Source organism: Chelonoidis abingdonii, chromosome 7, assembly GCF_003597395.2.
Source record: "Chelonoidis abingdonii isolate Lonesome George chromosome 7, CheloAbing_2.0, whole genome shotgun sequence".
NCBI lineage: Eukaryota > Metazoa > Chordata > Testudines > Testudinidae > Chelonoidis > Chelonoidis abingdonii.
In genome coordinates, this window is record NC_133775.1 from 75849120 (window position 1) to 75874438 (window position 25319).

A 25319-nucleotide genomic window follows, 5' to 3' on the forward strand; every position below is an offset into this window, starting at 1 on the left:
GTGGTTGGATCCCTTCACTGTGAAATGACTGTCTAAGTCAGTGTCAGATGTACTCGTAACACTCTCAGCTTTATTTCACTATGGTACCGATGTTCGGGGAGCTGGGTAAAGCCTTTGGCATTTGGACACCAAAATGCTCACAAGAACACAGGTTACTTGCCACAGTACCCTGAATGCTTCCAAAGGTAATTTTAACCTTCTTAATTTAGCAGTCACTTGCAAATAGAGTTTTGTCTTCAGAGGACGGGGGGAGAGGTGGGGCGAGAAAGGCATCTCTGAAATGAGCGATGCAGAAAAGCCACATTAAATAAATGATCCTGGTGCAACTGATTTTAACTGTAGATTTCCTTCTGTCAGTGCCTAGGCAAAATAAGCCGGAGCCTCCCATATACAAAAAAGAGGGGGGGTCCTAGCAGCGTGTTGTCTGCAAGGGCCCTCAACTTGAGTACTTGGTCCAAAAGCATCTACATCTGTTTCCCCTTGCATGTAGCAAAACATATCTATTGCCTGGCTTTTTTTGGTGGGGTGGATGGGAGAGAGTCTCAGTCCCTGCTTTTTGTCAGGCCATTACTGGTTAGGGGAGCGAGATGAAACCAAAGGACCTGCAGTGATAATACTTGTATTTATAAATATTGCCAAGGGTGCCCTGAGCTTCAAAAAGGCCACTGCTCTGTTATCCTTCATCTCTTAGAGAAACGGAAATAAATACAACTCAAAGTGACCCTCTGGTTTAGAGATGGGTTTGAACTGCAGGGTTCAGCCCTGGAGCTGGATCCAAATGACCTCAACGTCCTGTAGGGTTCGGATTGAGGCTTTGAATCCAACTTTTATCCTTTTCTGAACTAAAGGCCAGATCCTATGCTCCTCTCCTAGGACCCGATCCTGTTCCCATTGCAAATAATGGGAGTTTTTCCTGACTACAGAACTAATGGCCCTACTCCTGCTCCCCTTGAAATCAATGGCAAACTATCCCCCGGCCTTCAGTGGAAGCAGCACAGACTAATGGAGGGTTTGATGTGGCTTGTAAGCAAAATCCACAGCAAGGGACAGGCAGTGCCCCCTTTGGAGCAGTTGGATATTGTTTCATTAAAATACTTTTTCATTAAAAAGTTATTTTGCTCAAAATTGGCCAGTTTTTCATTGAGAAACCCAGAAATTGAAAAAAATATCAGTAGAAAGTATTGTGGGCTTTGGTAGAGATTGTCTCATTTTTGTTTTTTAAAACTGAATGTTTTACTGAAAACTGTGTATCGAAAACCGCACATATGGGGGGGGAGGGAGGGGGTTTTCTGTTTTTTGTTGGAAACCCAACAAAACTTTCACTGCTTTAAAAATAAACATTTTAATGAAAAATTTTCAAAATTTCCCATGAAAAATAATTGTTATTTTTTCTAAGCCCTGAGTGAGAGACATTTTGCCTCAAGTAAGAAGAATGCCCCTGCACACAGCCAGTGTACCCACTGCTGCACAAAATAACGGGGGATGGGAGATGGAGCCCTGGTGCCGCCTCTTCTCAAGGTGTCCCACCACTTTGGCTTCTGACCTGCGTTCAGGAACTGTAATTCTGCCTGGCCCTCGCTCAGGATCTCTTTGGACCCTGCCCTCCATACAGACCCTGAGAGCCAGGAAGGGTCTGGGCCTGAGCAGTCGGAGGAGGTCGGGGCGGCTCTATGTGTTTTGCCACCCCAAGCACAGCAGTCAGGGAGCCTTCGGCGGCATTCTGCAGGAGGTCTGCCCTGGTCACGCGGATTCGGCAGTGGTTCAGAGGGAGGTCCACCCTGGACATGCAGATTCAGCAGCGGTTCTGCGGGAGGTCCGCCCCGGTCACGCGGATTCAGCAGCTGTTCTGCTGGAGATCCGCCCTGGTCACATGGATTCGGCAGCAGTTCTGCTGGAGGTCCGCCCCGGTCACGCGCCTTCACTATACCCATCGGCGAATTACCACCGAAACCGTGGGACTGATGGACTTCCTGCAGAAACGCCACCAAAGGCGGCCTGACTGCCGCCCTCACAGCGACCAGCAGCCCGCCCCCCGTGGCTTGCCGCCCCAGGCATGCACTTGCTGCGCTGGTGCCTGGAGCCGCCCCTGGAGGAGGTCATGGGTATGAGCTAATCCAGAGGTGTTAAGTAAATATCTCCTTTCCAAATGAAACATTCCCTCCATGTACAATCGATAGCTGCGTTCTGTCTCTCTAGAGCCACAGCAGTGGTCCTGGCAGACCGGTTTGCCAAGCATCTGTAATTTTAAAACACCATCAAGGCCCTCCCTGAGAAGCTGGTTCTGAACTGCTGTGTGTAAAGGGATCTGGCACATTCTCAGCACAGGGCCTATTTCTACTTGCCTCTGTAAATCCTGCCTCTGGCTTGATCCTAAAAAATCCCTCCCCGGATGAGTAATCCTTACACACAATCCATTCACTCCAAAGGGCCTGCCTGCATGAGGAACCGCTACTTATCCGAGTAAAGTTTGGCAGACCGAGGTCAGATCTCTGTAACACTGAGATGTAGCAATACATTCTTATTAATCAATAGCAACTGTTCACACTGAAATTGCTTTCTTCATTGTCTGTGCAGTTTTGAGTGCAATCCCACAACGATAGTAGCAAAATAAATATGCACTTGGGCACCTTGGGGCTACAGATTAGCATTAGGAGGACGTGCCTATGAAGATGCTGACACTCAGTAAAATCAATTTGCCTGGATGAAAATGAAAAAAAAGCTCAGCTAATGGCATTGCTCACTTGTGAGAGAGTTTTTCGCCCTACTGGGTATTCATTTGAAAGGCAAAAATGAAACAGTTGATTAATGAAAGTGTTCATCTGTGATTAAGGAGCAAAGAGTCCTGTAGCACCTTATAGACTAACAGACGTATTTGAGCATGAGCTTTCGTGGGTGAATGTGGGTATTTTCAGAACAGGTTGGACAAACACCTATCAAGGATGGTCTAACTTTACTTGGTCCTGCCTCAGTGCAGGGGGCTGGACTAGACGACCTCTCAAAGTTCCTTCACGCCTGCATTTCTATGATACTATGATCTTTATCTCTGATTTATTCATGGATGTTTAGCATTGTTCTCAGCAGCCTGGCCATTTTTGGGAGGGCGACCACTAAAGCGCCGCACATTAAAGGAGCCATCTAGGCAGAGACCTGTTAGATTATGGAAAGGGTGCTGCCTCCCCCAGCACCTCACAGCTGAGCAGTCAGTGCATGAGAACCATGCTGGTATTTTGCTAGGGCTGCATCTCACAGCTGTTTCTCAGAGCATAGTTTATAGCTGGCTGCATTTCGGAACTGCTTCCTGAACACATACTGTCGAGCTGAACTTTTCATTCAGTTGCGTTGCTTAAAAACAAAAATAAATCACTGATACCTTGGCTCTGGCCAGTTATTGTCGGTCGTGCTGCTAGCATATGATATCTGTTTGTTTCTCTTTTCCTAGGCTGGCAGCCTATAATGTGCATGTGATCAGGGTTTTGCTCTTTATTATGACCGTATCAAACAGTGGGGATGGAAAATGAGCCCCCAGAGAAGATCAGGTTCTCAAGTCCCAGGGGAAATAGCATCAGCTCCAATAAATATAAAGAGGAGCCTGAGCTGCATTATTTCAAATGGACCCTTCTGAACCAAGCATGTGCTGCAAGGAATAAAAAATGATCCCCGCAGTGAAAAGAAATAGTGTCCAGTTCTCTAGGCCAGGGCAACCCCCTGAGCCTGATGGATTAAGTGGGGAGAGGATCTTCAGTGACTCTGAATGCAAAGAAGCTGGTTCAGAAAAGAACAGACACACACCTAGCCAATCCCCAGGGGACCCCCTAAAGGACACGTCAGACTCCTCTGTTTCTTCTTACCATACCGCTCTGTGCTCAGAGGGGGCTGAGAGTTTTAAGGACTGCATGGAGTCTCTGGAAGATGAAGGGGACACTCTGTTAACCCAGCCACCTGATAGTGACCCAGATGATGAAAGTGATCTGCATTGCAAGAACAAAACTGCACCGGTGAGCCTTTCTGAACGGAGCCCGGCTGTCATGAAAGGCTTTTGGAGGGGCACTTCTGAGGACACAGTTAAGCAACTACGTGGGATGCCAAGTGATTTTGACAAAGCCACATGGGAGCTGCCTGATAAAAACAGCAAAGGTGCTGGTGATATTTGTGCTGCTGCTTCTACGGCCATAGTTCATTCAGCTTTAAATAGAAGCCAGACTTCAGGGGGGAGTTTAACAACCACAGCTGAGAGGACATTTAGCCCCCAGGCAGGCAGGGAGTGTGCCGCAAGCAATCAAGTTTGCAGATACAGAGGCTACCTCAGTGCCAAGGAGAAGCAACAGGTTCAGATGTCAATCACAGGCCCTGCTAAGAATAGCTCTGCTCCAGGGTACAGCAGCAGGATGGGGCTAGCCACAAGAGAGCTGCAGCCTGGAGCCGGTGGGTCTAAGTATTTGGATCCACCATTACGATTCAATGCACCGAAATCCAGGGAGATGTTCCTCAAAACGCACAATACAAAGGGCAGCAGAGCTCCTGTGATTAGCAAGGCCCCCTGCCCCCAGTACTGCGCTGACAACTCCAGCACTGGAAGTGACTCTGAAGAGGCTGATAATGAAGTTCAGAAACTCACTGCTCTGTCGTTCCGGAGCCTCTCGTGCCCTCACAGTGGTTCCCTACATATGTACAGTTCTAGTAACAGGACATCGTCTAGCTTGTCCAATTCCTTGTCAGAAGACAGTAATGGAATGAACAGGTGGTCAACGCGTAATGAGCAGAGAAAAGCAGAGGTGGTCAGCCAGGCAAAGGGCAGCAGACAATTCCCAGCTGCCAGCCAAGTTCCAGAAAAAGATCTGCCCAGTTACTCATTCGGGAAGAACCCGTTCGAGTGCCTTGATGTGGTGCTGGAAAGCGCCGACGGCAAAAAGGGCCACTCCAAAAAGAGGACCGTGCCCAAGCGGCAGATCCAGCTCAAGCAGAGAGATAGGAATGAGATGAGTTTCCTCGGAGCAGGGGAGTGCGCTGCCCATCAGCCCTTTGCAGCACCCAGGAACGACCCCTGCCCAAAGGGCAGAGCCATCGGCAGTGAATTCAGGATAAACTACAAACAGTTTATGAGAACGGCGTCATTAGACGACTCATACAGCAAAACCAGGATGGCCTCCTGCCTGGTGAAAAATGTGCTGGCCAAGAAAATGCAATACGAGCAGAGGATCAGAATGGAGCAGAAATCGATGCAGGGCAGCTCGACTTCTTCTGTACCATCCTCCGTAAGTACGGACGTCGTGGGAGATTTCACGGAGGGGAAGGCAAGTTCTCTGTCCAAGTCCGACTGCAGCTGTTCAGCTGAAGATCTGCAGAGTCATTCAATGAGCGAAAGGTCTGAGTCAATGAGCCAAGAAAGCACTGATGCCATGCGGCCTACCAAAGGTGTAGTGCTGAACGAGCAGCAAAGGGAAAATGTCTGCAAGCTGAAAAAGACGTTCAATGAGCTGAATGAAAGACTGAAGTCTCATGAAGTTACCCAGTCCAAGCCACTCCCCATCTTGGCAGATGGCATGAACAGGGATTCAGATGACAGCAGGAAGCAGGTTGCCAAAGAGAGGAAAGAATACTGGAGAGCTCGTGCCCTGTTTGAATCCAAGCAGGCTGAGGTGAAAGGCTTGGGTGTCGCCCCGACGTTTTCCAAAGCACAAAAGCCATGGCCCAGTTTGAAGCAGCGAGCGATCAGCAAGAACAAGCACACATCATGGGAAGAGGAGAAGGTCCCCTTCAAACCAAAAAGTTTGGTGGTGCCCAGGGATCCAGCCAGGAACATCTTCACATCCACAACGCAGGAGATGAAACTGATCCCACAGAGCAAACCCGAGCAGCAGCAGAAGATGCTGAATGTCTCCAGGCAGCTGACTCCGGAGGGAGGAGCCGAAGAGAAGAGGCCAGCAGTAGTGCAGAGCACCAAGTATTCCTCTCTCATTTTGCCCACTTCCTGCAGATCACGCAGCGATGGGAAAAGCATCCCCCCTGAAGCATCGCACGCTCAGGAGGCCAAGAAGACAGAGGGTAAAGGGAGGCGGCTAATACATCAGCCCAGGGATGTCAGAAAGTTAGTTAAGAACACCTATAGCTTGTGCTTTAAATCTTCAGACAGCTTCAATATAGACCAAGAAACCAACAGCGGGGATAGCATAAGCCTATCAACAAAGGAGTCCACTGCAACCTCCCCTCTGTTTATACACTGCACTTCAGTGTGTCGCAAAGATGATGTGCAAACAAAGACCCATTCACATGGAAAAAACTGGGAGCAGCAGCTGAACTTAGATGTGTCAGCGCTTTCCATACCAGATCAGAGAACGAGTGACCTGCAACACAGTGCCACTTTAAACCAAACCACTAAGCCCTACGTGGATGGACCTGTTAGTCTTACTGAAAGCAAATGCGCTGCAGTGAGTGAATCTCCAATCCACATCACTCAAATTCAGTCCAAGAAGAAGGTTGTAGCTGGGAATGAAGAACCCCAGCTAAAGCTTGAAAATAAATCAGTGTGTTATGAGAGGAGTGAGCTAAATGTAACACCATGTTCCAAAGCCACAAGGAAAGCACCCCAGATGGAATCCCAGCTTAATGTTAAAGTCAACAGTTCTCTTTCCAAGCATCCACACAGAACACAAGCTGACTACTTCCCTGCTCCAGCTTACTCAGCTTTGGATGGAAGGGCTCCGAAAGACTCATCGACACAAGCTAATTGCAGCTCACTAGAAAAAAGCAAAGCTGTTCTGTTTCCATCTTCAGCCTCTCCTAAGGACACCAAGAACCACACTGACATCAATCGCAACACCACCAGGCCAGGTCATTTTCAGGAGGCTCAGGCCCAGAAGGAGCCTGAGTGGCCATTTCAGAAGCATTTATCCACTGAGATCATCTCACTGACACCTCATGACAGTCAAGACTTTTCTATCAGTCCAAAAGAAGAAAACAATGTCTCTGAACAGACCAAGGAAGGCTACAGACATCTACAGCCCATAAAGCCAACAGGAACAAGTACCCAAACATCCCACACAAACACGCCAGCAAACAATCAGTCTGTTAACAGTTTGTATCAGCAGAAGGCCCAGAATAAAATGTTTGATGCCCCCAGGCCATTGGATAGCCAGGTGTTTGTGCCAGCAATCCTCATGTCTCCAGAGTGTGCCAATTCCAATGCCTCCTTGAGATCAAAGGAATACAGTGAAGAAACTAGACTACCAGGAGTTCCTTCTACTGCACCATCACCACCAGCTGGAAAGCTCCAAGATCAGAGGGAGAATTGGGATCATTTGAAGAGACAGCAGGCTGGAAATGAGCAATATTTCACAGCCACCCATGCTGAGAATGCCAACTATTTAACGATTCCCGTGAAAGCCCAGAAACCCGAAGCAGCTCCTAAGCCCTTGGTGCCCTCCCATCCAGACCACACTTTGGTCAGTTCCAATGTGTTCTTCCAGCCAGGTGGGGAAGCGCCCGTGAGCACAATAAGCAATGAGTCTCCACAGTTGAAAGCGCCAGAGGGCAAGGCAGCTGCAGACCACTCCGTGAATGACCAGCCCCATCACAGAGTCAACGACTCACCCAATTTCTTGAGGAGGAACAATGGTGTTTCACCAGGCAGTAGAAGTGCCCCTAGCCCCACCAGGTCTTTTGCTCCCCAGCCCCAGGCTCACAGGAAAATGCTCATTGATCCAGACAGCGGGAAGTGCTACTACATGGAACCTCCCAGACAGCCGCAGCTGAAAATGCTCTTTGACCCAGAGACAGGCCAGTATCTTGAAGTATTGATACCCCCAGTCCCCTTGGCATCACATAGTAGGCTTTACCCAACTCCTTTCAATCCATTGGTCATGAATCCAGGGGTTTACGGGCCCCCCTACATACCATACCCAGGATTCCCAGGGTTTCCTCCTCCTCCTGTGGCTATGCCATCCGTCCACCCCAATCTGCCAAATCAACAGCCCAGTCAAGAAAATACAAATGTAACTGGAACCTTCAGCCCTGGTCCAAAAGGTGAAGCTCCACTAGCTACTCAAGCCACTGACTGCAACTACATGGAGAGTTTATATTATATTCCTACTGGGATGAATTCAAGTCCTAGCCCTAATCAGCCTTTATTCTCCCCAGCTACAAGTTCCAGTCCTTCCATGCCAGAGAAAGGGCCCTTGTTCCGGATGTAAGACCCTCACCCAAATGAACATGCAGCACATGGAGGGTTAAAAGTGGGTTTCCCTCAGCGAATGTATATTGCGTATTTATGTCTGAACATTCGTACTGGAAAACAAGTCAAGCCTACACCAGTTCCCAAGATGTGGTGGAAAGGGAGAGAGACCCACTGCCTGACCCCGCTGGTTTCACTTTGCTCCCCTTGTCCAGATGTTTGGGCTTCCGAAGTAAATCAGAGGTAACAGTGCACCAAGAAGATGGCACGGTGCACATCACTTCCTGTTCATCTCATTGGTTTCTAATGAGAATGCAGAATGCAATAGCCATACTAATTAAATGCAACCAGCCCTGACCATCCTGGTGCTCGTGAAGTCAATGGGAGGTTTGCTATTGATTTCAAAGGGACCAGGATTTAGCCTAACAGCCTCTCATCCATAACTGCTGATCTGTTTCTTGATGCAGAGAATGACGTATTCTAATGCTGGGCCTGATCCTGGGAGGTGCTGTTCACCAGCCACCAGAGTTATGTGTGCTCAGCACTAAGTGAATCAGGATCGGGCCCTGTGCCAGGTAATAGTCATTTTATTTTGGTTTTTGCTTAGTCTGTGTTGGTAGGACACTGTCCGGGACAAACCCACTCTCTTGCTTTGAAAGACAAAACGTCCATTCGTCAGCATTACAAAAATTACCCCCCCAGCCTAGTTTTTATTTGTAAAGATTGCTGTTTCAAGGGGCCGCACACATGAAGGCTGGACTGCATACCACCTCCTGGATTGTTTTGTTCTGGCAAGCAAAGAGTCTGTGCAAAGGGGAGGGCATGCTGCATTATGGGCAATGGTCACTGGCTGGGAAATTATTTCAGAGAAGTTTTCTACCCTGCAGGAAGTCACAGTGTGAAGCCTGGGAATCTGTGAGAGCTGTTATGGAACTTGTCCAAGTATTTTCAATATTAGCAAAAAAGGTCAATAATCATTTTTAAAAATAGATTCTCAGACCCATGGGAAATCTTAGCTGTTTCCAGCTGTTTTGGGGGCCTGGCTGGGTGAAATGCATGTCCTGCAGAGGGAAGATACCTCATGTAAGTCCTGCTTAAGCTCTTAAGGCTCCTACCTGCCTGCTCAAGCTCTTACCTGGACACTGCAAACAGTTGCAATGTGGCCTTGGTGTTGCCTTTTCTTGCAATGATTTGTACTTGTTCTGACGTATTTTTCACGGTATCGTTAATCCTTTGGTTTCTTTGGCCTGCGCACTCCCCAGGTATGTCTATACTGCAGTAGGCTTGGTTGCAGCTCAACTAGACAGATTCGAGCTAGCGAGCTCCAGTGCGAGAGCAGCAAAGACACGGCAGTATGGGCTTACCCAGGCTAGATTAAAAGATTGCAAGTTGCAACTCAAGTTGCACTCCTACCCCGTGATTGCAGTGTAGTCATACCTCCCTGCCCCACACCGGCTCAGATCCTCAGCTGGCTTAAATCAGCCCGGTACCACTGAAATCATACGGGGCGATGCCTGTTTTTCCCCGCTGAGGTTCTGGCCCAAAGAACTGAGTGAGAAATAATTAAGGAATCCGGCACTTTTTTCCTTTGCTGTATAGAAAAGAAAAATTACAATATGTCCAAAACACTTCTGTTAATAATAATTAGGATAATTAATGTATTTATGTGCATTGTGGCAGTGTCAAGGAGTCATGGCCCAAGACCCCATCATGCCAGGCGCTGTACATACACCAACAAAAAGACAGTCCCTTCCCCAAAGGAGCTTCCAATCTAAATATAAGACAAAAGACAACAGGTAGAGAAAAACAGGCAGGCAGACAAGGGGGCATAAGGATGATATGTCAGCATGGGAAGCAGTGTCTATTTAGTGATGTATTTAGGAAGTTGCATCTTAGTGCTCAACAGATAGTCAGTGCTGGAACAAAGGGACCCAGTCCAGTCCCCTGGAGGCGTGGAAAATAAGCGAGCAGCGGGAAGAGTGAGAAGGGAATTAATCAGTTATTAAACTTCTTCCAGTGTAAACAATCAGAGCTGCTGCTGGTAACTGTGTTTGCACATGTTCTAAACTTGACTGTGGCCAGGGGAGGTCCTGCCTCCGCCCACATTCAAAATGCAGGCAGTCCGCTGGTATAGAAAGCACATCACATGCTCCAGCTCGGCGCTAGACCCAGCCTGAAGGCCCAACCCTGCAGCCCTCATTGGCACGAGTGGCCTTTGCCCCCCGACAGGAATCCCACTGACATCAGGGGCATTGCTCGGATGAAGAACTGTGCATCTGAGCACACCTCACAGGATCGGGCCTCAGGGGTGTTTGAGCTCCAGAGTCCAGAGCTCTTGCTGCTGCTTTGTGGACAGCTCCCTGGTCACAGGCTGGCTCGCTGGTTTCCAGCGGTTCTGCAGGTGTCAGGCTCAGTGCGAGGAAGCAGCAAGAGAGGCTGGAAACAAGGCAGAACCAGCCCAGCTGCCTCTCCTAGGAGCCACTGCCCCGCAAGAGGAAAGGAAACAGGAGCATCCCTCAGGGACCAGTCACCCAGGGGGAAGGACTCTCTGGAGTGCAGAGAATGAGGCTGCTCAGCGATGTGTGGCGGGGAGAAATGTGGCTGGTTCAGGGGAGAAGGGAGCAGAAGCAATGTTGGGGGAGGTGGAATGAGAGCAAAAGGAGACAGTGTTAGAGGGGAGATTTGCCTCTCTGAGGCCAGAGTGTAGGCTGGGCCCCATGCAGGGTTTTAACAAGGTTTGAGGAGAATCTCTAGCTAACAGCTCAACTTTGCTATGTTTTAGAGCTGCCAGCCCTAGAGTAGCTTGGGCGTCCTGGCTGGGCAGGAGCCAGAGGTGGTGGGTCCAGCCGTACTAGACTCCTTGGAATTGATGTGTGGTCAGGTGAAAGAGGAGTTAACACAGGTTGAATAGTGTGTGTGAAATGGAAAGGAATAATTTAATAAAGGTGCTTAAAGGTGAACTACAAATCAAGCATGAAAGCTGAGCTAAGCAGCGATTTAGATCCCTTATGCCCCTGCCCTGAGGGAACGCAGCATAGGCCCGTGAAGAGGCCCATGGAGCCCTAGTGTCGGTCCTCTCTCTGCCACTGATTCACTGGGTGAGCTTGGGCAAGTCACTCAGATGCGGCATGCCTCAGTTTCCCCATCTGTGGGTTATGATAGTGACTCATCCTTGTAACATGCCTTGAGATCTACTGATGAATGCATTCTGTGTGATTATTTATCATGCTGCTGTGGGAGGCATTCAGCAGAGAAACGGTGCCCACCACAGCAGGGCCTTGCCTTCTAGGTGCTGTTGCAGGACAAATTCATAATAAGAACTAATCCTTTACAAATTCTTTCTCGCCCTCTTGGAAAGCCTCGCAGTACTTCCTGCTTCTCTGATGTGATTCCAAAATGCATCTTTTGGCAACATCACGAATACCATGGATTACCCAGGCTGCAATGCAACCTTCAGTATTTGTGATGTCACATCCTGGCATATCCTCAGAACAAATGAGATTTCATGCAAGGGGAGGACAAAAGTATCATATACAGGTAAATTAAACTGTATTTCTCTGCGGAATGCCCATCATGGCCTGGCGAGAGGTGGGGATCAGTATCTCTAGGGAAATCTATAGCAGGAAAGTGAGACATATGAGCCCACGAGACCTTTGCAGGTATCATAGATAGCACCTTTCTGTGCCTACTGCAGAGCTTTTGGGAAAGTTCACCGCAGATAAGCATAGCTCAACAACCCTCGCCAGCCTTCTAAGCCACCTTAACTTTTCATCCCTTTGCTGTTTATCATGGATAGCAGCCAGGGAAAAGCTTGATCCGCCTTCTAAATTGCACCCATCCTGGAACGCCTGACATGCTGGCTGCATGGCAAGCTGACCTGTTCAAAGCAAAGGACAACATATCACACTAAGGCAAGCCATATGTCTATGAGTACCCTAAATCCAATAAAGGAAGCACCCTTCCCTCCCATAATATCATATGTTCAGTGCTGGATCTGGAGAGAAGTGTCCTTCCTGACCCTATCAGTGATCAGCAGCAGCTCTGAAGCATGAGATTTTATTACTCAAGAGGCTTTCGAACATTTTATTTTTTCTCTTAAACCAGGGAAATTGAAAGCCAATAACTATGTTAAATGCAACAGTTAAAGCTGGGATCTGAAAGTCACTATGCCTGAAGAGGCTCCCACAGGAACCATTCCACCATCCTCATGTGCCCTGCAATAGGGTCAGTCATTAGGTGACCACATAACAATGAGGCAGGCTCGGCATTAGATATATAGGGTAGGATTTTCAAATACACTCAGTTTTGATTGGCCTAACTCCACTCTTCATTCAAGCCAATGGTGAAACTCCCATTGATTTCAAAGAGAGCAGGGTTAGGCCAATGCAGAAAGCTTTTGAAAATTCCCCCCTTATTTGACAGATATAAGTGAAATATCTGGTGTTATAGAAATGGGCCAGACACTGAGGGCCACAACCTGCTCTCAATTACCGCATGTTAGCCTGGAGTGAATCCACTGCAGGATCCACATTGCAGAACATTGTCAGCTTTTAACAAAGCACAGAAATGTGTGACGGGTTCATCATCTGGGGAATAAAAAAACCAGAAGACTTTTTCCAAAGGCAAGCTTGGGTTCATCTGCTGGAGGGCCTGCTTGTGCAATCAGACCTGCTTGCGCAGCAGGTGAGAGGGGCATAAATTAGGGTTACATTAGTCAGACATCAAGATTCTTCACAGGTGCTCTGGTCTGTGGGTCTGATTGCAGGATCAGGACATGGCGTGATCAATATTTGCATTCCTAATAAATGCAAGAGCTGATCAGTTGTCTGCTGGTGCTAACCTGGTTTTGTTTTTTAAATGTGATCACGTGCAGTGCCAGAAAACAGCATTGAGAGTGACATTTGACGCTATGAACTGCCAGACCCTCTTCTCGCCAGAAAATATGCTTTGCCCAGCAAGCTGGAAATATAGGTTCAGATGAACCTGCTAAAAATGTCTTGTCGTCTCCCTTTGATGTATCTGTGTCTTTTGCCTGTTCTGGGAAAGTTCTGGATACATTTGAGAAGATGAAGACACTGAACAAAATAGCTGGTGTTGAATACTTCATTTTGTTTTGTAACGCAGAGGTTATATCTGCAATGAGATAGGACTGGACACTGGACACTGGCCTGCTTCTGGGTCAAAAGGAACCTTTCTCTAACATACATTAAACAAATGCAATAAAAGAGCAATAAAAGTGGTGAGATTTGAAACCATTATATTAATGATGTGTGTAAACTTGTATTGGAAGTCGCCTTATGTTGATACATATTCCTGATGTGTTTGACTTGAATGCAGTTCTTCTGTACAGTACAGGCCAATTCACTGAAGCGCTGATCCAAAGCACAGGGAAGCCAATGAAAAGCTTCCTGTGGATTTCAATGGGCCATGGGCACTTTGGTAGTCAACTTGCTACCACAAGTCAGCCTCTGTCCCCATTAAGGGGCTGGTCCTGAAAGCTGTCTCACCTCCGTTTGCAGGACTGGACCGTGACAGAAAACATCATTAATAGAACAGGAGTACTTGTGGCACCTTAGAGACTAACAAATTTATTTGAGAATAAGCTTTCATGGGTTACAGCCCACTTCTTCGGATGCACAGAATGGCATATATATTGAGGAGCTATATATACACATACAGAGAGCATGAAAAGGTGGGAGTTGTCTTACCATCTCTGAGAGGCCAATTAAGTAAAAGAAAAAAACTTTGAAGTGATAATCAAGATAGCCCAGTATAGTAGACAGTTTGATAAGAAGTGTGAGAATACTTACAAGGGGAGATAGATTCAATGTTTGTAAATTGGTAAGACAATTCCCACCTTTTCATGCTCTCTGTATGTGTATATATATCTCCTCAATATATGTTCCATTCTATGCATCCGAAGAAGTGGGCTGTAGCCCACGAAAGCTTATGCTCGAATAAATTTGTTAGTCTCTAAGGTGCCACAAGTACTCTTGTTCTTTTTGCGGATACAGACTAACACGGCCGCTACTCTGAAACCTATCATTAACAGACAATCCAAAAAGACTTGAAATAGAATACAATACTGCATGGAACAGCCCCAGGCTAAACCGATACTTATTGCATTTCTGTATTGCTCCACTCCATAGGGTGTTTTGAGGAGGCAAAATATGCAGGATCAGGCTCTTCCTCATGATGAGAGCTTCGCTCCTTCTTCTTTTATTATTTCTTTGCCTTTCTGTTGGGCTGCACAAACAGAAATGACTTAAGCCCCACAACGCCTCGGAAGGTAATTAAGTGGCATATTATTTTCATTTTGCAGATGGGGAAACTGAGGCTCAGAGCTATGCAGGTCCTGATTCTGCACTGAAAGCTGTGCAGGTAGGAGGTTCTGGGATAGGGACCCAGGTTTAAGCAAAAATAAAACCCATCCACCTGGAAAGAGCAGCGACTGCCAGGAATAGTGCCACCTGGTGCTTTACTTGGCTATTGTATTCTATTCTATATGAGTTCTTATACCATGCTCAGCAGATCTATGTACTGAAACCTGCCAACTCATTTCACAGAGGCCACTGACTTGCCATCTTCCATTCACTAGCAGCCTGCTCCGTTTGTGCCCCTATGAGCCAGACTGACCTTTCCTCTGTGTATCTGAGCCAGCTGTAGAGCCAAGCCCTCAGTGTGTGCTGTGCTGCATGGAAGGGAAGGGTTATGTTTGCTTCGACTAGGCCCCACATTTTCAAGCCTTAAGATTCTATGTGGTTTTCTCCCCACGGGCAATATAACTGCAAGTCTGCTCCTCCAATCTGCTGACTTACCTGGAGGTGACTGACATTTCACAAAGATAGATCTGAACTGCCTTAGTGCAGCTAGGAATTGTGCCAGTCAGCTGACCGCGCCTGGCCTGCAGCCACCGGGCTAACCCTTCCTTGCACTTTTAGTTCGAGCAAGGTGCCTGCCATGTTTTAGTGAACGTTGGTGAGCCTGGGGAGGGGGGGAGCGAGGGGGAAGCTTCTTGTAGCTAAAGCGAAAGGAGCAGAGCACTAACTGCCATACAAATGTGAGAACATGGGGGGAGTTTGGACAGAAGAGCTGGAGGTGGGCAGAGAGAGGCTATGATGGATTTGTGCTTAGTGCCCAGACCCAACCCCCAGCAGCTGGTGACTTAATAAAGCCTGGATTCCCTGAGGATAGTTACAGAACCCAGGATACACTGACCAGCTGCCTGATTGCTTCAGTTGAAATTCAAAGGGCCAGATCACCAGGTAGTGTGAACCAGGCAACTCCAGCGAAGTCTACGGACTGCACTAGATTGTCCCAGCTGAGGCCATTGTGTCATGGAACAGCATTTGTTAGGATAGGCTGTGATTGTCCACAGAGCCTACTGGAGTTAGGTGCCCAATGAACCCATCCCTCACCTTTTAGGGACGCAGACTGTTTGAGCGACACTTGGGGTCTGATTCTGCAGAACTTAATCAAGGCACCACTCCCACTGATTCAGCACCGCAGGTAGGATGACCAGACAGCAAGTGTGAAAAATCGGGACGGGGGTGGGGGATAACAGGAGCCTATATAAGAAAAAGCCCAAAAATCAGGACTGTCCCTATAAAATTGGGACATTTGGTCACCGTAACCACAGAGCTGGGCTCAGGCAAAGTTTGGTGCCAAAGAAGCAGTGAGCCGTGCATTATTACCACCGCCAGAAAAGCAACACAAGCTGTCGCAGGGGGAGAAAGTAGAGGGAATGCAGCAGGGAAGAACAATCAACTAGTCAGGGGATTGTTGTGGGGCTGATTGACAAAGAGAGATTAAAGGATTTCAGAGTGGCCAGCTTGTAAGTGGGACCTTGAGAACTCTTTGCAAATTCTGGAAGTGTTCAAACATCCAGGCTGGGTGTGGAATTATTTAGGGTGGCATTATTTATCAAGAGGACAGAACTAGGAGTGGAATTAAGCTGAAAACACTCCTAGGGGTTAGTGAATGAGGCAGAGGAATACACTCTCCCAGGAAAGGGGTGGAAACCTGAGGCCTGGGGACATTTAACCCTAGACTGGCCAGGAGGCTAGCTAATGAGCGCAACCCTGCATCAGCCCAAGGGAAGCAGTCTGGTTGCTCTTGTAGGACTCCCAGCTGTAACACCTTCATGCTTCTGTGTCTTTATATTTAGCAGAACTATAGCCACAAGTGACCCCCAAACACCACAAATGCCATATGATTGAAGAAGGGGGAAACAGCTGAAAGATGCCCCAATGCTCCAGGGGTTTGTACCGGGGCCTTAACCAACCGGGTTTTCATTTGGGTAAAAAAACTGCAACAAAGCGGGTTGTGTAGAGGGTGATGCTGCCTTGGTGAAGTGTCAGTGACTTCTCATTGGCCCAAAGCGTTTGCTTATTGCTGACCTGCTGCTTCCTTTCAGTGCATTCAGTCTCTCTCCCTTCTCAGTACGAGAGGGGCTCTCCGAGCAGGGGAAATGAAGTCACTGCTGTTGGCTGTCTTGGTGCTAACCTTTTTTGATCTAAGAGCAGCAGATGACAGAAAGCATTCTTCCTGCAGCAGCCCCCTGGAGGACTCGGGCCCAGTCTCAGAGACGGCCTTCTCTGCTACGTCCCCCCACTTCAACGCTGAGGAAGCCTACTCTGCCCATATGCCTGAGCACCTTCGCTGCGATGCCTGCAGAGTGATAGCCTTCCAGGTGAGTCCCGCCCCACAAGCATTAGGGCCCACACAGAGACGCACTAAAATCTGAAGCAAACCAGTGGATCACAGAACTGAGGGTTCGCCTGATGGTATAATGACTGTAGTTACACTGACGTTTGTAATACAGTGACTGTAGTTACACTGTATTAATTAGTGTGTAGTTATAGTGTGGCTGTGCTTCCAGTACATGGAGATACTATTAACAGGCAAGTGAACTCCATGACTGAATTACTTGTTGTTGTTACCCTTTTAGGGTCACTCTTAACACATGACACTACAACAACTGTGAAATGGTACTTTGGGGAACAGGTGCCTAGCCTGAACTCCTATACCCAGCCGGTGAAGTACCTGAGTACCCTCTAGCATTACACTGTAACTGCCGTGTAATTACAGCCAGTGTATTATAATGTATGAGCAAAAGGAGAGATGGACAAGACCCACTAGAGTCTCTATTTTATTGTTGTTGTTGTTATTGTTGTTACTATTATTATATAGCAGCCCCTGTCATGGACCAGGACCCCAAAGAGAACAAGACAACAGTCCCTCTCCCCTTGCAGGATCCTTACACAGGGATTTCCCATGCTGCCCACCTGATTTTACTGCCGGTATTTCCACCTGGTTGACAGTGGAGTCCGTGGCACAGAGAGGCTGCCTATGCCCCAAACCCTTCTGCCAGCCAGAGTAGCATGGGCCTCTTGGTTGTCCTGTGGAGGAACTTCTGAAGGCTCAATGGGTGGGTTGGATCAGGCTCTCCCCTTCCATGACCAGAGATTAAGCACAGAGTAACCCAGCCCTAAAGCTCTATGGGGTAAGCCCTGCCTCCCCCTCCAGCACTGGCATGGGCCCTGCTGCACAGGGAGTGAGGGACAGGCGCTGAGGGCTACAGCATGGATGGGGAGCACAATACTGGAGCTGGGATCTGCCAGGTGGAGCTAAGAGGAGAATCCAGCTCCAAAATCCTGGCAAAGGAATTTTTGCCAGAGCTGCTTCCCTTGCCCACATTCCTAGGAACTGTGGGGGAAGAGGAATGGGTCAGTGGGCAGTGTCAGGGGAAAGCCAAGGGAACAATATCCATTCAGTGTCACTGGCATGAAGCAGGCATTTCCTGAGCCAGAGATTTAGGACTCAGTCCTGCAATTGGATCCTACTGGGTATTCTTCCCCTTCCTCTGGTATAAATTCCACAGTTGATGCAAGCGACTTGTAATATACGACCCAGACTTAATGGCCTTTTGTTCATTTTTTATGGTTGACGTTGTGCCCTGGGTACAAATTGCTGTGCCTGGCTGTAAACCATCCCATACCGCTTTGCTGTAATAATCTTCTGGCTCAGCAAGGCACTCTGAGGCCAGATTTTGAGAGCCTGACCCCCAACACAATTTTGCACCCACTGTTATTCGGAGGCACAGTTTATCTTGTAGATACTGAATTCTCTCAGCCCATTCGGGGACTTTCCCATCCAAATGCCCATATGCCATGCTCAGAAAAACTCACTCCAGATCACCTCCTTAAAGTGCAGCTCTGCTCTGCAAAGTAACTCTGCAAAAGTGCAGCTTCTTACTCAGCAGATCTGTTCCTCACGGGTGTCAGAGTTGAGTTTATCTAGACTTGCTCTGAGCAGGGTTAGACAACACAGCAGTTAAACCTCAGCACCGTGTCTATACTAGAGCTGCCCTGGAGTTAGTGATGGTGGGAAGACATGTTAGGAGGGGAAAGGCTAGAGGAAACAAGTGGTGCGTCCTTGGGCATGTTGGACTGATCCAAAAGTCTTAACAATGGTACAGTATCTTCCATCCAAAGCTCTCAAGGTGCTTCCTAAGTATGACTGAATTACACTTCGCCCCCTGCCGCCCCCAAAAGCTAGGTGGGAATGGACATACAGCTACCAGTGACCTGTTCTGAGCCGAAGCACTGGGCCTTCCCTGGGCTCCTAGCGGTCCTGCTCTCCTCCAGCTGATCTCCTTAGCAAAGCAGCATACCCACGTTGAACTCTGAGGCAGGAGCAACTGCTGGGCACCTCATGTCCCTGTATTTCAGGGAGCTAGTGTACAGGAGCTAATGAAGGAGAGCCCCGATCCCCAGGAGACGCCAGGGCAAGGCATTCAGAGCTTGCCGTTCTGACATGGGCAGTTTCAGAAGTTAAATCTACGTTAGAGGATGTCCCTGGTGTATTAAAAAGAAAACCTCCTCTTGCACAGAGGGGCAGGATGCTGTCGTTAACAGCTGGCTCACACCCGTCCCAAAGCGGAGTCTGTTTTCCCGCTAGAGGGTAAAAATGGATTTATGCAAATCACCCCAACCAGAAGCCTGCAGGTGCAGAACGTCCCGGGAGAAAATCCTCTAGAAAACAGCCACACAGCTGCTTTCAATAGCCTTTGCTGGGCTCAGGCTGCAGTGCTGTGGCTCCCAGTCCAGCGATACCAGCCCTGTGCGAGTCTGACTCATCCCCTTCTGGCTGAAATCTCACAACTCTTTCCTATCCAGGAATTCAGCCTTGCAACCCCCATGGGAGGTAGGGAAGCATTGCTGCCCCATCTCAAAGAGGGTTAGGTGACTTGGCCATGTTCATGCAGCCAGTCAGTGGCAAAGCCAGTCATAGACACCCCCCCCAGGAGCCCTGATCACTGATCAGCTGCTGTGTCTATGCCCAATGCCTTTCTGCCCATTAGCTCATAAAAGGGTTTCCTTGCTGCATCCAGCATCCAGCCCAGCTCACTGCACTGACGTAGCACTGGAGCCCCCAGCTCCCTGGGCTTGGCTCATCGATAGAGATTGTTGCACTGGGAACACTTTAGTGGTCAAGCTCAGCTCCTCAGAGGTCTTCAGGCATCTGACTCTCTTTGGCTTCAATGGGAACTTGGCCCTAGTGCCTATGCCTGGCTCCAAGTGTGTGTGCGTGTTCTGTGCTGGGCTGACAGCCCCCGAGAGCAGCGCAAGCTTCCTCCCATCATGCCCTGCCTGCCCACATGTGCTTCAGTCCTGGCCCAGAGGGACCACTCCTACGGGAGAGTGCGGGGTGCAGGCTCCTTGGCCCACAGCAGATAGCCCATGAGAAAGCCAGTGACGGCTGTAACTGCTCTGAGTTACAGGGGTGGTTGCTGAGAGCTAAGCTTGAAGCCCACAAAACTCATTACATATCTGCAGCAAACAGCCGCAGTTGGTCACTGACACCCTGGGGCTGCAGCAGGGTTACCTGTGGGCACTGAATCAGGTCCTTTCTGACCATGCAGAGGAAAGACAAGCTGAACTGCAGCTACCCTTGAGAGTAGCTATTTTTTGGCTCTTGTGCCGGGCTTTTCCAAACAGCTCGGCATGTTGGGTATTGATAGGTGCTGAGCTTTGGCTAGCCTCACCTCTAATTTGAGCGCTGAGCCTTCAGTACCAAGCCTTGCAGCTTGGCAGGGTAACACAGGGCTCATAAGAAGTCCAGAGGAAGGAGCCTAAGGCCATCCAATTCAGGTTGTTGTCTTCCTATCTCTTTGCCCAGCTCTCTCTTCTCCTTCATTCCCATCCCGCCCCAGTCTTTTTCATCTGCCTTCCTTCAGGGCCAACACCTGTTTGGTTTTCTGTTGGCCTTGGGCTTTGCTCCAAACCTTTGCTAACAGGTGGCCTGCTGCTGCCCCTACATGCCCATTGCAGCTGAGCCTTACTGGTATGTGAGGGGAGGATGCAAACTTATTTTAGCTTCTGGCCTGAAAGAAAGGAAACTCTGGGCGAGTGTTCAAGGACCACGCTGCAGACAGGGCTCCTGCCCCTGCTCACGTGCAAAGTGGGCTGGAGGCACATCCCTACCATGCTTCACGGAGCAGTATTCCCTGCTGAATGTTATTTCAATCTCAGCTGGTACAGATGCTACGGTAATTGTTCTCTGTCTTGTATTGAAGATGCAGGAATACCTGACAAAAGCAGAATCCAAACGGTCGTCCGCTAAAGCACAGTCCACTCGTCTGAGCGAGTCTGAATACGTGGACACACTGGAGAACAGCTGCTCGCAGAGCTGGGAAAAGTGAGTCAGCACACGCTTTGATCTGAGCCAGTATGTCTACTCAGTGTAGCATGGCCTGCTCTCCTCCTCAGCCCCCCGGAAAGGAATTGAGTAGCACTTCAGGACCTAGCCAAGCTAAACTCAGAGAGACCCATGAGCATTTCCAGGGAGATGCCTGCATACATCAGCTGGGAATGGGAAGGGCACCGGGCTCCCTACAGAGACTCAGTCCTCAGCAGTCCAGGGGGAGCTTAGAATGGCTCTGGGGAGATCATATTTAGACAGCACAGATGATCAAGGCAGGTCTTGGATTAGCGGGACTTCTTTAGATGGGGGAGTTTTGTGCTCCAAGCCCAAATCAAAGGGTGATGGGGGGGCGGGGAACCGCCCTTAGGCACAGCCCCTGGCGCCATGGACCCTTAGGCACAGCACTGGGATCCTGGAAGGTGCTTAGCATCTGGAAGACGCCAGGAACTTGGGTGAACAGTGTGTCCCAGAGGTGCTCAGCACCTGGCAGCACTGGGGCCCGAGCAGGCTGGTGACAGAGAAATAGCCTTTGTATTTCCCCAGCATCATTCAGCCTTGGGGTCTCCCCACTCAAGGCAGCAGCTCCCTGGCCTTTCTCAATGGAAAAGGTGGCTGCCGTCTTGGCTGGCCTGATGTCCCAGCCCCGAACACCTGACCCAGGCAGTCAAGGCTGTCTGTGCTGTTCGGTCAGCCTGGATCGCAGCTGGTCAGGAGAGGGGCTCTGCTGGCCCCTGGGCCTGGTGAGCTGACCAGTGACCAAAACAACAGTGCAGGCCTGCGGCTGCATCTCAGAGTGTTAGCCCAGCCCATGAGCCAGGCCACCAGCTTCCAGACCAGCCCTCCCAAACTCCGAGACCTGGATGAGCCAACTCCTTTGGGGCTCTGCCGCCCCAGAGACAGCCCAGGCAACTGACACTGGGTTTCTTGAGTCCTAGGCAGCACCCTGACCACTGGCCCATCCTTCCTTTCACCAGGGGCAAGTCTGGGCTTTGCTGTCATGTGACCAGCCCCATGTGAGAGCCACCAGGAAGCCAGGCACTGTACAGGGTCCTGCAAGATGGGTGGGGAATTTCTTCTGCCTGCTGAAACTTGGCCCACTATGACACAGCTAGCCCTGCTCCTGGGAAATAGGCCTGGGGCCTCGAATGACCACAGTGCCTCAGGACCTCATTTGAGGAGAGAGTGCCAGGAGCTCCCCTTTCCTGCCCCCTGGGCAAGCCAGGCCCAGCTCCCTCCTGTCTCCCCTGCAGGTATGAGATTTCCAGCAGGCAGTGGGGATGGAGCTGCACCTCCCGCCCTGGGTATAGACTGGGAGGCATGCGGCAGCGCCCTTACAGTTGTCAAAGGTGTGTCTCCAGTGTGTGCTCCCCATCCTGGCTGACTGCCACAGCCCTGCCTACGGTCTCCAGCCACACTGTGGCCCCTCCATACGCCCTCTAGCTCACCCGCGGCTGCCAGGAGACAGAGCCCTGCCCTTGGAGAGGGACCTGTTGTGTGAGGCTCAGCCCTGCCCTACAGCAGCACTCAGAGCACAGGGATCCAGGGCTGCAATTCAGTCCCTCCTGGAGGCAGGGGCCAGCTGTGCCACTCAGCTCTGAAGTTGCCCATCTCCACCGCTCCTGAGGCCTCAGCTCTGGGCTTTGGGCTTTTGCAGCCCGGCCCTGCAACTGATTGAAGTTCACTTTCAAGCCAAACTCAGGCAGGGTGTTTTATTTAGCGGCAGGCAAATCCCCAAGACTCAGTGACACGTAACAACAGGGACATAAACAAGGGGGTTAATAGATTCCTGCTCACAGGCCCCTCATGTAATCAGAGGAAAGGCCTGGGCTGCCCTCCCATCACCGGCCTCAACCACCAACTGCTTGGTCTCACACTCCCCTTCCCCTGGGGGCTTGGGGTTTGTGCGACCATCACTGTGACTTTGTGATGTCCCCTTTCTGTCGCCAGCTATGGAGTGCAAGAAGTGGAGGGAGTGAAACGCTTCGCAGGGCCTGGCCTGAAGAACCAGGAGACCGTGAGTGTGATGATGACAGGTGGACCATGGCCAGCAAGGTAAGCCCACTGCCAGAGCCAGGCAAACATGAGTGGGGGACTGGGGAGCCTATTAATGGAGGAGTAGCCTTGTGGGGCATAGCAAAGTTTGAAATACCAAATGCAATTCCCTGCTGTTTTTGGGAGGAACAACCCCCCTGCAAGCCAACTGGCTATTTTTCTGGGTGCTAAATGAGTTGCCAGTGGCAAACTAGGCTTTATTAATAGTGCCTTCCAAAGGAAATGGAAACGGGGCCTCCCCATGCAGGGACCAGCCTGAGCCCCCACTTCCTGCTGAACAGCAAAGGAGAGAGGGCAGCTGCTGAGCATGCTCCCCACGCCTGGCTCCCAGCCTGGCACTGTGACATGAGTAATGTTTGCAGAAGTGCCCAGGTCAGATTTGAAAAGGGTTTTGATGCCTCACTCCCAATGGGACTTAGATGCCTAAATACCTTGAAGAGTCTGGGCCTGAGTCCCATTTTCCATGGTGAACATTGCCAACCTTGTGCCAAACAGTAGCAGATTTCGGAGCCATGCCGGTTGGTGGAGAAATCCGTGGCCCTGAGTCTGGATATTGTTGTAGAGTCACTTGTTTGTTGACACTCTTTGTGCCAGTCCAGGAATGACGGTGCTCACACACAGCACTCAGGCAATCCCCTCTTGCAGAAATCTCAGCCCCAGTGAGCAACTCTAGCTTAGGAGATTAAGGCAGAGAGCAAACTTCCTAGATGATTGCAACAGCTCCCCATAAAGAAACTAGATCACAACGCCACGTTGCTTCTATCTCCATGCACAGCTCACATGCTGCGACAAACGACTTGTCATCCTGTGTGTGACAGCGCCACCTGTTGGCACCTGCCATAACAATCACATGAATTCCTGTTTCCGTTTCTCCTGTATTTGTAGATTATATAAGCTGTGCCACAGCTACCTGGGTGAATTTGGGGAAGAGCTGATCTACGAGGAGTACCGACGCAGGCCGGCTGCCTTGGCAGAGTTCCTGTGCTTCGAAGAGCACAGAGCCTGCACAAGACTTAGCAACACCCAGCGCAAAAGCCCAAACAAAGTGAAGGCTCTGCAGAGTGAGCTGTAGTTCTGTTCCTGCTCAGCCAAGATTGGCAAATAGGTCTAAGCTGACGAGTGTGTGCCGTCAGCCTGGCCTGCCGACTGACCATCAAAGGAGACCAATGTGACGTTTCTGGACTTTCCCCAAAAAAACAAATGTTTCCAGGCTCTTTTATATCATTGTTATTGCTTAAAAAAGATCAATTCCCGTAACCCCGCAGGGCTGACAGGCACCCCAATAATAAGAAACCAACGTATACGTCTGAGCAACCCAATAATAACAAACCCTGCATACGTCCCAGCAACCCAATAATAAGAAACCAACGTACACATCTGGGCAACCCAATAATAACAACCAACATGTACATCCGGGCAAGTCTATAACAAACCAACATATACAATCAGGCATCCAAATAATAACAAACCAATATGTAAATCCAGGCAACCCTGTCATAACAAAACAACATGTACAGTTAGGCAGCTTTATAAGAATAAAGTCATATTCTTAGCCCAGCAATTATTTATGGGCAACCCTAAAATAAACCAACACACATAGATAATTACATACCATATATCAATCCAATGCCAGAAACACATGGTGGCAGATCCTCGGTGTAAATTATCATAGCTTCAGCAAAGTCTGTTGGAGCTGGGCTGTAGTCAGTGGCATTCTGACAACGTCCACCTGCTGAGGATCTGCCCACTAGATCTAATATAAGCTCAGCATATTGAAATAGTTACATCCAGTCTGATTTTTAGAAGTCCCGACTCCTCATGGATCCTGTTGACTTCCTTTCCCACATTGAGTCATGGGGCATATGTAGGTTTGCTGTTGAATTCCTCAGGTTCCTAGCTGAGCATTTTATAAATAATGCCTTTTACTAACTACACCTCAGGTTTTTGTAGTTTGTGGATTGTATTGTATAGTTTGTGTGTGTGTGAGTGTGTGTGAAGGCTGCTAGGGGCTGTGTGCTGGGAGAGCAGCTGAGCCCTGAGTAGGGGGCGGGGCTTACCTGATTAGGGGTCCTATATAAGTAGCCAGGCACTCAGGCAGTGGCACAGACAGCTGCAGCGGCACAGGAGCCAGTGAACAGAGCTGCTAACAGGGGAGTTTCAGTGGGAGTTTCCAGGGGGCGGTTGCAGGGGAGACCAAGGCAGAGTAACCAACAAGCCAGAGAAAAGAGAGGACAGTGGGGCGCCAGGAGCCCGGTTCCTAGGAGGTCCGTGTTGTGGCGTGTGGCCTGGATTGCCAGGCACAAAGTGAGAAGGCCATGACTGATACAGAGGGAGCAGTGAAAGACACAATGAGGATGACTGGATGTGGAAGCTGCGGCATGTACATGATCCT

General features: G+C 49.4%; 2 protein-coding genes across 3 annotated transcripts; both read left to right on the forward strand.

The window, feature by feature from the left end:
* Window positions 1-2942: 2942 nt before the first annotated feature.
* Window positions 2943-13425, forward strand: PROB1 (proline rich basic protein 1). The gene is made up of 2 exons (XM_075068056.1): window positions 2943-8742; window positions 13041-13425. The coding sequence occupies exon 1, from the start codon at window positions 3651-3653 to the stop codon at window positions 8184-8186; it is 4536 nt and encodes a 1511-aa protein (XP_074924157.1). The 5' UTR covers window positions 2943-3650; the 3' UTR covers window positions 8187-8742; window positions 13041-13425.
* Window positions 13426-15251: 1826 nt separating this feature from the next.
* Window positions 15252-24859, forward strand: MZB1 (marginal zone B and B1 cell specific protein). Of its 2 annotated transcripts, XM_075068060.1 has the most exons (5): window positions 15252-15676; window positions 16335-16859; window positions 20748-20869; window positions 22823-22927; window positions 23813-24859. In XM_075068060.1, exons 2-5 carry the CDS (start codon window positions 16638-16640, stop codon window positions 23997-23999), a joined length of 636 nt encoding a protein of 211 aa, XP_074924161.1. In that variant the 5' UTR covers window positions 15252-15676; window positions 16335-16637; the 3' UTR covers window positions 24000-24859. The 2 variants fall into 2 exon arrangements, with proteins under 2 accessions (XP_074924161.1, XP_032635567.1); XM_032779676.2 differs by lacking the exon at window positions 15252-15676 and having other exon boundaries at window positions 16211-16859.
* Window positions 24860-25319: the final 460 nt, after the last annotated feature.